The following is a 12320-nucleotide window of genomic DNA, read 5'->3' as shown; positions in this document are numbered from 1 at the left end:
TAGATATATATATATATATATATATTTATATATATATATATATATATGTTGTAGTGCCCATCTGCACCACATAGGGTAATTAAAAGTAAAATAAAAATTAGATCACTGTGTTCAAGTCTAAAACATTCAGATTTCATTAATATTATTCTTTAATCTAGATTTGAACTCTAAAAAATGAGCACAGAAAAAAAAGCACACACAAAAATCCCAACAGAAAATAAACTTTTTGTTATAAAAATGTTACTATATAATTGAATGAAATGAGTTTATAATTATACATTGTTTATATATTTGTTCTAATTTCGTAGTTTTAGTTTATGGACTAACTCAAATGACTAAATTAAGTTCAGTTAAATTAAATTAAATTATTTACAATGTGCAGTTCCCACTATTGGCCATCAGATGGCAGTGTTGTGACAGGAAGAGCTGAGTAGCATCTTTCTGGATTCATGTGCACATTAACTGTGAGTGCACGTACAGACCCAGGACTGGAGAGCAGAACACAATTAAACATGTATGTGCTTCTTATTTTTTAATTTAGTGACATAATTAGAATCAAAGCAGTTTTGTTTCAAGCAGAAAAACAGAGCAGATAATTGTGATGCTAAAGTTCTAATGAGGGCATAGCACCCAATTAATTAGTTTATTACTTTATTATGTTATTCCATCACAAACACTAAGACTGCGACCTCAGATAGCATTTATAAGAATGCACATATGACACTTTTACTTCTACATAAAAGTTATATATTTTTGTATATCTTTGAATGGATGTGCCTCTGTCTTTGTGTTGGCTTGGTGACACAGCAATGACATCATGTGTTCCGTCAGCAGTCACCATGCTAAGCTAGCATCTGTTAGGTTACAGCTTACATACAAAATACCAATATAATAATAAAAAACAAGGAAAAAATATTTTAGCTATGACAATTTTAATTTAGAGCAGCAGCATTCAATCAGTTCAAAAATCACTTCATCTGTTTGATCAAAACTGTCAGTGAACGGTCCTGCAGTAAAATAAGGAGGTGATGTCAGCCTCTCGGCTGCAGCATCTTACCCGACATGATGCCCAAAGCCAAAAAACATCACAGAGATGTTAAAATCTGTGTTCCAGATGGATCATCACAGGATAAAGCTCAAACATCTGATTGTTGGACATTGTGAATTTGTGCCAACAACTGAACTGCAGCAGTAAATATGCACTGCCTGGCCAAAAAAAAAAAAAAGTCAGTACCAAAAAAAAAGTCACACACTAATATTTGGTTGGACCGCCTTTAGCTTTGATTACATCATGCATTCACTGTGGCATTGTTTTGATAATCTTCTGCAATGTCACAAGATCAATTTCCATCCAGTGTTGCAATAATTTTTCACCAAGATCTTGCACTGATGACTCGTTATGATGGACGCATCACTTCGCCTGCCTCTCTTCTTACCCTGATGCGTCCATCACTGGAACAGGGTAAATCTGGACTCAACAGACCACATGACCTTCTTCCATTGCTCCAGAGTCCAATCTTTATGCTCCCTAGCAAACTGAAGCATTTTCCCCCAGTCAGCCTCACTGATTAGTGGTTTTCTTAAGGCTACACAGCTGTTCAGTCCCAATCGCGTGAGTTCCCTTCACATTGTGTTTGTGGAAATGTTCTTACTTTCACTATTAACCATAGCCCTGAGTGCTACTGTTGTTTTTCTTTTATTTGATTTCACCAAATGTTCAAGTGATCGCTGATCACGATCATTCAGGATTTTTTTCCGCTAAGACGATGTGTCCCCACTATCCTTCCAGTTTTGAATAATGCGTTGGACAATTCTTAACCTAATTTTAGTAGTTTCTGCAATCTCATGTTTTCTCTGCTTGATGCATGACAATGATTTGACCCTTCTCAAACAGACCAACATCTTTTCCACGACCACACGATGTGTCTTTCAACATGGTTGTTTAAGAAATGAGAAGCAACTCATTGCACCAGTTGGGGTTCAATAACTTGTTGCAGCTGAAAGATAATCACCCATTCAGTAATTATCCAACAGGAGGCTCGTACCTATTTGCTCAGATAAATCCAGGTGGCGACTTTTTTTTTGGCCAGACAGTGTATATTTAGCTGCAATGAACAACATCACATTATGTTTCTGTGTTTGTAATGAACATGAACGCATCATTGATGATTTTCAGTAATTTAGTTTTATCTTTTAGTTTTGTTTGTCCTTGTGGTTTGTGTTTTATTCTTCTGTCCTTGTGTTTCGTTTTGTGCCTCTGTCAGCCTCCTCAGTTGTACTTCAGTCAGTTGCCACACACCTGTTTTCCATTTAGTAATCACCCAGGTGCTGTCCCTTTGCACTCCCCCTCCCTCCGTTCTATCTAATCACCATTCCTACAGTGGTCCATTATATTAGCTACCAGCCAGATGTCTCAGTCTCTTCCATGATGTGTTGCCACATCAGCTCTTTGTTTTCATTTAGTTAATAAACTTTTTTAAAAACTTTCCTTGAACTTTCGTGTCTGCCTGCATCTGGGTCCAACCCTATACAACCGTGACAGAACGTTTGAAGGCAGCAGTAAATAAACGTTGCTGTCTCGGTGACAAATTTGTTCTGGTCACATAAATTGTTCGCAGCACGAGTTTCTTTTTCTTAAATCTTTGGCATGCTACATAGCTCTCTGCTGCCAGAGATAATAAGTAGAAACCACTCGCAGAAGACTGCAGGGACATTTGCATATAGATGCACGGCAACATTTTCTTTGTTTGACACACATAAATAAATTAAAATATGGATTTGTTGGTAAACATTGAACGAATGCCATTAAACTTTTTTTTTTTTTCCATAAATGCTCCTATATATCTAAAAGGTTTAAACTAGCACTCTTTAGGGCAAAAAATAAAAGGTTAACAATAGAACAAAATACACTATGGTTTCTGTCCTAAGTACCATATTTTCTGGCGTATAAGTCAGTTTTTTGCCACTTCTATGTCGAAACAACTTATATAAGTTTTTTTTTTCCACATTCATAACGCAATTTTTGACTGACGCTTTAAATGCTACATTTTCCAAAAATTACATTAAAATTACATTTTACAATTACATTACCATTTGCAGCCACTAGAGGCGCCAGAGGACCCTCTAAGGCTTTTGACAACTACCGCTAGGCGTATATGTTGTTACTGTAGTGAACTAAGCCTAAGGTCAGGATTTGACCTTAAGAACCATCTGGGACAGAAACTGTCATTTCACCGAGTTGAATCCAGAAATATAGGTTGACCCATCCTGAGACTTTCTTTCTTGAAAATTCAAGTGAAAGAACACTCTCTTTTTTATTATCATTACTATTTTACAAATGTTGATAATCAAAGTGTTTTAGTTCAAACCATTTTAGATGTTGCAGTGAACTAATCATTTTTAATTAACTGTGAAAACAGTAACAATGATTTTTAATCCTCATGCAAAGTTAGAATTCATGTTAAGGTCTGTTACAGAGTAACTATGCATTTTCTGATTTTCTGTCTTTGGACGAGCAAGTGCAAGTTGGTCCAAGGTTGGAGTAACGCAGACAAGTGTTGGAACGAACTATCTTGTTTTTACATCCTCTCAGACGTAAATAGAGAAGCTGGCACCTGTTTTTCCGCCAACTCGTCTAAATATCCCTCTCGTCTGTCTAAAAACATTTTCAATCTGTTCCATAACATTCTTGCTGTTTTCTGACTTCTTGTGACCTCTTACGTCACAAAACACACCCCTGTCTGGTTGACATTGACCAATCAGAGACTCCCAAATGAACCGGAAATAGAGCTCTTTAAAATGTCGGTACTTCCTAGTTCAAACCAGTGTCTCGAGAGTGTCCGGAGAGTGTCGAGAAGAGTAGAGTTGGAGTCGTTGTAACTCCCGTGCTGGGAAACAGGAAAATCCTGACATGACCACAGAGCTCTTCCGAGTCTTATGGGATTATAACATTTTCCACCTCTGGGGGGAACACTGACGGACTCCACTCATGTGAAAGTCCACTTGTGAGGTGAACTTGTGTCGAACAAGCACCGTCACTACTTCGGACGATTCACAGCTGTTCCTACGGAGACGCTGAAAGGGTGCGTTGAATGGACTTTCGTACCGATGGGGACATCTCCAGGTAAAAAGTTGATTTATAACACCTAAGCGTACCAGGAAGAAGTTGAGAAAAGACCGGAGAGTGCCGTCCTGAATGCTGACACAAACAAACCCCCTCACCCATCTTTTTCTCCCTTTAAACTTCATCTTTCATCTTTAAAATTCTTCTATCAAGTAGAAATCATTCCAGATATTTTAGAAATGTCTGTGTAAAGTTCTCATCCACCGCCGTGTGGATAATCAAAATTGTACAGTTTGCTTAAATTAGCCATGTTGTTATTTTCATATTTTGCCAATTAATGTAAATGTGTGATGTGTTAAACTTTGATTCTGTTAATAAATGACCCACTGTCGTTTGGTGAGTCAAAGATAATTAACGTCTCACGTTACATTTCTAAATTCAATGCACATTATATACGGTCCAGAAAAATGAAAGAATCCGTTTAATTGATGAATATATCTCATGCATATGTTCATCTACATTCCTGTACCGCTAACCTGCCCTCCATCAAACATTGATCATTAAAATGCATTTATTAAGGAAAAAGCTAAGACACACCTTTGATATAATGTCAAGCAAACAAATAATTGTTTTTAAGTGTTACCGGTAATCTTGTTAAATTTTGAAGAAATGCAACAGAGAGTCCTCCCGTGCATGCTCCCGCAGACGCCAATCGATTTGACACCGGCCCACATTTCCCGGGGGTCAGCGGTGACACATAATAAACGCAACTTATACTCCCAAGCAACTTTCATGTGTTGTTTTTCCCTCTTCATGATGCTTTTTTTTTTGACTAATGCGATTTATACGCAGGAAAATACGGTAGTTAAATAGAAGGGAACTGGATCACTTTCATTAATGACACGAACAGGAAGAATGAATGAGTCAGCCTCTCCACCATCTACATCTACACCTCCAGATGCAGGAAAAGGGCCACCTGCATCATTAAGGACCCCACTCATTCAGCACACATTTTTTGCCCCGCTCCCCTCAGGCAGCATTAAGTGTAGAACCACTAGACTGAGGAACAGCTTCTACCCAAAGCTTTAGACTCATGAATCTCTAACCAGGAAAATCACTGTGATGCCACTTTAATTGGAGATTTGACACTTTGTCCATGCTGCTGATTCGTACCCATCTGCTCACAACAGGCTCATGTTCAGGCTGCTGTTTCGTACATCGTATTATTTTACATCATTATTGTTTAGCGTGTATCTGAGATTCTTGTAGACTGTTTCTTTATTCAAGTTTATTCTGCGGCGCAGAGGTTAGAAGATGGGCCTGTGATCGGAAAGTCGCAGGTTCAACTCGAGGTACCGTCAACATCAAAATGTAGGTGGAAAAGGTGGAACAGCCACACCTCCCTCCACCCTCATTCGCCCCACTCTGGGCCCCTGAGCAGGACCTTTAACCCCCACCATCCGCTCCCTAAACAGGTCTCTCTTGAAAATTAGTTCTCGTGGCTCAATGAGACTACCTGTATAAATAAATACAATTATATTTTTGCTATTTTTGTGTATTACTGGGACCCTGGGTACACAATTTTGTTCCACCTCATGCACCACATGTGATGTGAACGACAATAAAGTCACCTTGAACGTTGAACGAATGAATCAAAGCCAGGATCTGATGTGAAGGTATGACGACACCAAATATCAGATATGAAACACCAGAAATAATTTCTTCCAGTGTTTCAGTGTTTATTGATGTCCATGTGCTGGGGGAGTGGTGGCGCAGAGGTTAGAGAAGAGGGGTATGAGATTGGAAAGTCGCACGTTCAACTCCCTGGATTGACAACATCAAAATGTGGGTGGGAAAGGTGAAACACCTAGACCTGCCTCCACCCCTATTTGCTCCACTCTGGGCCCATGAGCAAGGCCCTTAACCCCCATCATCTGCTCCTAAAAACAGGTCTCTCTTGAATACGAGTTCTCACAGCTAAAGGGAAAATATAAAAAACTTAAAGTTTTTGGAAACAGAATTGATCCTTTTCAGTTAAAGCGTTAGTGACGTCTTGATTGTCTGATGAGACTCGACTAAAAGTTACTCCAAAAGTCCAAAACAAATTCAAACTACCTCATTACATAACTAATAAATAAACAAATAAAAGTGATTGATATTTTTAATAGAATTTGTCATGCTGAAAGAGTAAAAACTCCAATGAATGTGAGCGCGTGTTTGACAAAAATTCTGGTGTTGAAGTTGAGAGCTAAACACAAATTTGGAAAAATAGCTTTCGCGACTGTAAAAGTACCGCATTTTCCAGCGTATAAGTCGCAGAACTGACAAATTTATACAAAAAAACTGCGACTTATACGTCAAAACGACTTATATACGTTTTTTTTCTATACTCATAACACAATTTTGACTGACGCTTTAAATTTCTAACAACTGCAACAGCGAGTCCTCTCGTGCGCTCTCGCTTTGCTCAGCTGGTGCAGGCGGAGGAACGCTGGAGAGACAGCGGCTCCGTCTGGATGGATGGTGCCGCACCACCCAGGTGAAATAAATCTGTTTAGACCATTGAATAAACTCATAATAAATGCAACTTATATGCCAAAATAACTTATATATGTTTTTTTCTGATGCTTTTTCTGATCGTGTGACTTATACGCCAGACAATACGGTACTTTGAAAGTTGTTTGCCTGTCTGTTTTTAACATAATTGAGATAAATGTGACACGTGTGAGTGTCAATCCGTTTTTCACTGAGCAAAAGCTTTTGTGTAAGTTATGTTCAAACATTTATTCCAGTTCGTTTCCCCTCAGCAGCATCTGGATTAGATAAAATCTGCACTCGGGGCTGACGTCCACTCACTTTACTGCAGTGAGGTAACGGGAGACGTTCGGCTGCAACCACAAAATCATCTTTACGCAGAAAATCAACCCTTTTGTTACAAGTTTCTGTTTGAGCACACTGGCTTTTTGTTTGCTTTGAGGTGAAATAAAAAGTCTTGCAGCGAAACGTGAAATCGCAGCTCCCCCACTGTTTGCTCGCAGAGGGAGAGAGTTATTAGTCAAAATTATACGTGTTCCCACTGGTTCTGCCTGCAGGAGGAAAAAGCTGCAGCTGAGGACGACACCGGAGCAGCAGAGTGAATCTTCCATTCACCGAGCTGCTGCTTTTATCAATTATTCTGCAGAATATTGACGAGCACATCTGCTTTTTAACAAGTCGTTCAAGATGGAGGCTGACGGAGTTGGACTCTTTCAGACAGGACTGTCATTAAAGTGCTCCTCGTAGCGGCAACAGACAAAAAGAGCAAGTTTCAAACAGTCTGTCTGTAAAAAAAATACTTTGTAGTAAAGAAAAGACTAAAAACTGAGATTGACTGTGAGACAAAGTGATCAATAAAAGTTTCTGTCCACACAGGAACTGCGTTTTCTCAACATTTTCTTTTTGTTTCAGTCGTGCATCCTCAAAGAAATTACATTTTCGGATGCTTTAAAGACATGATGCAGAGAGACAACGCCAGCCTTGAACTCTCATGTGGACAGACAAAACACAACTTTTAGAAACAAAGCGCAACAAACACACTTCATGTCTTATGACCCCGAGCAATAGAATAGAATAGAAACAGCCTTTATTGTAACACGGATGGGAAATTCAAGTGTAACAGCAGCAACAGATAAAAAGATTCACATAAAAGTTCTTAAATGTTAAAAACAATATATAAAGAAGTAAGATAAACCATATCAATAATCCAATACAAATAAAATAAGAATAATATAGAAAAATGTCATGCTTTGAGTTGCAGATGCTTACCTATAGAAAAATAAAATGTATAAACAGCTGATGAGCATGAACTTTACCTTTAAAAGAGAGTATTAACCAAACACATTTATCGCATTATCAGCATTTACTTTTTCAATGTATTTGCTTTCTTTTATGATTGTCCATTATTGTCATCATTGTGTGTTTTAAACAGGTCTCTCTTGTAAATGAGTCATCGAGGCTCAATGAGACTAACCTGTAGAAATAAAGTGGAATGAATGAACGGACTTTACGAACCTGCTATTAACAGAAACAACACAAATCAACTATATATATCAGGTGTACATGTATATTGCCAATTTTTCAGAATGAGGATAATTTTAAAACTGAAACTTGTCGATAAAAATTATGATCATGTGCTTCCCTCCAGCTGTCCCTTAAAGAATATTGTGATTGGAAGTCTTCTTGACGGACACGACTCCCAATTATTTGTAATTTAAAGTGACACAATTGATGTTTAAGCTCAAGTAGGTTTAATTCAAATTCAATTCAGTTTATTTATAAAGCGCCAAGTCACAACATAAGTCGTCTCAATGCACGGAACAGAAACATTCATATATAAAAATGTAGATGTAGATGAACATATGCATCATATATTCATAAATTAAACAGATTCTTTCATTTTTCTGGACTGTATAATGTGTGCATTGAATTTAATAAAAACGTAACGTGAGACGTTAATTATCTTTGACCCATCAAATGAATGCGTCATTTTAACATTATTTATCTGAGGAGCAGCTTTGAGTTTAACTCCATCACAGAACTCTCATCTTGTCGCATGAAGGCGACAGTGGAAAGGAAAAACTCCCTCATAAGGAAGAAACCTTTAGCAGAACCAGGCTCAGGACAAGCGGCCATCTTCTTCGACTGGCTGGGTTTGGTAAGACCAGATACACAATGGCAGGTCAAGAATCACATGTTAAGATAGAAATAGTATCAAATGAAAACTATTCAGTTTCAGCAAAACATTTAAGGAAATGAGGTCAATTTGTCCTCCAGTAGTCTAAGCCTATAGCAGCATAACAAGCCAACCCTGACTATAGGATTGATCAAAATGGAAAGTCTTCAAACTGGACAATGTGTCAGTCTCACGGACAGAAACTGGAAGTTGGTTCCACAAGAGAGGAGCCTGAGAACTGAAATATCTTCCTCTCATTCTGCTTTTGGAAACTCTAGGAACCACAAGTAAACCTGCAGTCTGAGAGCAAAGTGTTCTGTTAGGAAAATATGGAACAATAAGATCTGTAATATAAGATGGAGCTAGGTTGTTGAGGGCTTTGTAGGTTAGAAGTAAGATTTTGAATGATATTCTGGATTTGACAGGAAGTCAATGGAGAGAAGCTAAAACTGGAGTGATATGATCTCTCCCAGTAACTCCAGTTAAGACTCTGGCAGCAGCATTTTGGATTAACTGAAGACGTTTTAAAAGAAGTATTTGGACTTCATAAAAAGTAAAGTCTGGTCCTCTGGACATTCAAAAACACTGTTTTTGTTTTGTTTGTTTTGTTTTTTGAACGTCCAGAGGACCAGACTTTACTTTTTTTTTTTCCTACCTGGATTATTGAGCAAGCATCAGGATAAGTATTTGGACAGTTTATTGTTATTTCACCACACGTGGTACATGAGGTGGAATGGAATTATGTACACAGGGTCCCAGAGCCCATAAAGGTTCCTCTTCATCGTCTACAACAAAAGATTTGTCTTTAGTTTTCTTGTTGGTTTGTTTGCACTCAGAGTGTGAGTCTGTGTAGTTCAAGAGCTGAAACTTTCCACACATTTCTTAGACTTTTGTTGTTGCTGTATTCGTTAGCCACCTGTTTCCAGCACGTACCTGAAAGTATGAAGAAGATCCCAGACACGAAGGCGAGGATGGTGCGCTGCGGCCGGATGTGACCGATGTTGCTGATGACGAAGGCGGTGAAGACGAAGAGCAGGGACACCATGGGGAACGGGGTGGCAGTCCGGACCATTTCTGGATGATGGCGAGGAGGAATGAACAAGATCATACGACAAAACAAACAGTAGAATGTAAAAAAAAGTTACACGGACAAAAATAAGTTTGTCTAACGCTAATGCTTTTATTAAAATTATTGATAACATGAATAAACATGTTCTTTTTTATTGTTGCAGCACAAAGCAAATATGTTAAATCCTCAAAAGCTAACTTCACATTTTAGTCTAATTGTTTATTAAACGTTGTAAGTTTGGCTAAACTCTCTTTGTCTCTATTACTCACAATAATTCACTGGATTTGTTTTAGTGTTAGCAAAAGTTCAATATTTTAAAAGAGCATCTCATGTTTTGAACATTTTGAAAGAAAAGAAAATCAAATGGATGTCAAAGATTTATATCTGATCCATATACGAGTCATTGAGAATGAATATTTTATTTTACAGTTTAATAAATGAAGTTATTGTAAATAGTAATATTTGGGAATAGCAACATGTTCAAACATAAACAAAAAAAAATGAATTTTTACATTTATGTCAAATTTTCTTTCAAAATATGTAAAAAAAATGTAACAATGTAAAACATTATGTAAAGAAAAAAGTAAAAATTATGTAAAAAAAAAAGTGTTCTTTTTAGTTTGACACAATTAAACTAAATATAATAAACTCACCTTTTCTTAATTGCACAACAAATTTGTTCAACCTAAAATAAACAACAACAAAATACTTCCAACGTGGAGCCTAAAACTTACTTCAATAAATCGTTTGATTTTTAATAGCAATATTTTGCAGTTTTTTTAAACATAATTAATAAATGTTTCTGAATTGTTACATTATATAAAAATAGAATTGACGCAGAATTAGCAGACCTTGTTTCTTAAAAACAAGTACATTTAGTTTCTGCAGAGCAAAGATGTTTTTGCGAATATTTAGCACTAATTGTTAAAGCAGCTTGATTTATTATCCAGAGCTCACGTTCATGGTGGCTCTGACAATTTGTTTTATTTATTACAGCTGCAGAGATTTCTCTTTTGTTTCTCATGCAAAGAGCAAAAAAATAATAAAATCTGCTTCTGAGAGCATCTGTCTGTGCTCAGCATGATTTATGTTGCAAAGTGATGAACTTAAAGAAGAAGAAGCTGCTGATAAAACACAACCACTGCATTGAATTGTAAAATAAAACTACGTGAAACCAGATCCACGGTTAGAAAAACTCCATCACTCTGAGGACTCTTTAGTCCTAAACGTGTTGTCCGGAGCTTTTCATGTTTTCCTACATTTTCCCTTTAAACACGAGCAGGCTCTCAGGGCTGAGCGGAGTTCAGGTATAATTTGTTCACAGCCTAGAATGCTGAGGTCTTCCAGTATTACGTCGTGAGCACCTACCCTCAGATATTTATCTAACACACCACACATCTTCCTCTGTGTGTCTCAAACACGGAGTGCTTTTCATCTAACAGGCAGAGGAGAGTCAACATTTTAAATTATTGAAACAGCTCTGAGACAAAAGAAGTCCACAGGGAAGTGTACGAAGCCCTCTGAATTCGTTTATCTTTGTACTGAATGAGAAATTTATTCACTTAACACAGCGTTCTACAAAAGTAAATCATATATTTGATAATATTTGATTTATATTTTGGAAATTACATTTTTTATTGAGAAATTCTGAATGTTTTCATTTTATCTTTTTTGTTTGTTTGATCCTCACACAGTTATAAAAAAAAAACCCAGACATATACAGGTAGTTTTTAAAGTTAAAAGTGCATTTATATTTTACTGCTTTCCTAACTTTAAGAACAGTTTGAATCTTGACTAATATTTAAAAAGAACTCTACATTTAAATATTAACTCATTCAAGATCTATTTTGGACGAGCTGAAGCTAAATTTTTATTTTTACTTTTCTTTCGGCTGCTCCCTTCTTCAGGGGTCACCACAGTGAAATAATTCGCAGAAAAGTCTTGGTGATTGTTTTTCCACCAGATGTCCTTCCTGACACGACCACCGAGCTTCCACAGCCTCTGTGTGGAGCAGAGAGCTGCGTTTAGGGCGCCCAGGGGAGCAGATGGTGGGGGTTAAGGGCCTTGCTCAAGGGCCCAGAGTGGGGAAATGAAGGTGGAGGCAGGTGTGTCACTTTTCCCACTCACATTTTTAATGTTGTCGGCCCGGGGAGTTGAACCGGCAACCTTCAGATTACAGGCTCACCTTCTCTAACCTCTGTGCCACCACTCTCCTGAGCGCTAACGTTCGTTCTATATCTTTACCCGAACAAAAAATATAGTATCATCTGCAAATAAAACACATCTAAACAGTCCTGACACATTTACCAGGTCATTTATATATAAAATAAATGACTTAGGTCCAAGTACAGAACCTTGAGTCTGATATATATATTTATATATATATAATATATACAGGTATATATATATTATATGTACATATATGTGTATATAGATAGATAGATAGATAGATAGATAGATAGATAGATAGATAGATA

General features: G+C 37.3%; 1 protein-coding gene across 1 annotated transcript in view; it reads right to left on the bottom strand.

The window, feature by feature from the left end:
* The window catches only part of cacng7a (calcium channel, voltage-dependent, gamma subunit 7a), a 34860-nt gene that overhangs the window by 6191 nt on the left and 16349 nt on the right, over positions 1–12320 (bottom strand). The window contains exon 4 of the mRNA XM_037692810.1: positions 9708–9848. Within this exon, the coding sequence (XP_037548738.1) occupies positions 9708–9848 (141 nt within the window). The remainder of the gene's footprint in view (positions 1–9707; positions 9849–12320) is intronic.

Source organism: Nematolebias whitei, chromosome 19 (genome assembly GCF_014905685.2).
Source record: "Nematolebias whitei isolate Nwh7 chromosome 19, NemWhi1, whole genome shotgun sequence".
Lineage (NCBI taxonomy): Eukaryota > Metazoa > Chordata > Actinopteri > Cyprinodontiformes > Rivulidae > Nematolebias > Nematolebias whitei.
Note: the sequence above shows the minus strand (reverse complement) of the source record. Positions and strands in the feature narration are given on the sequence as shown.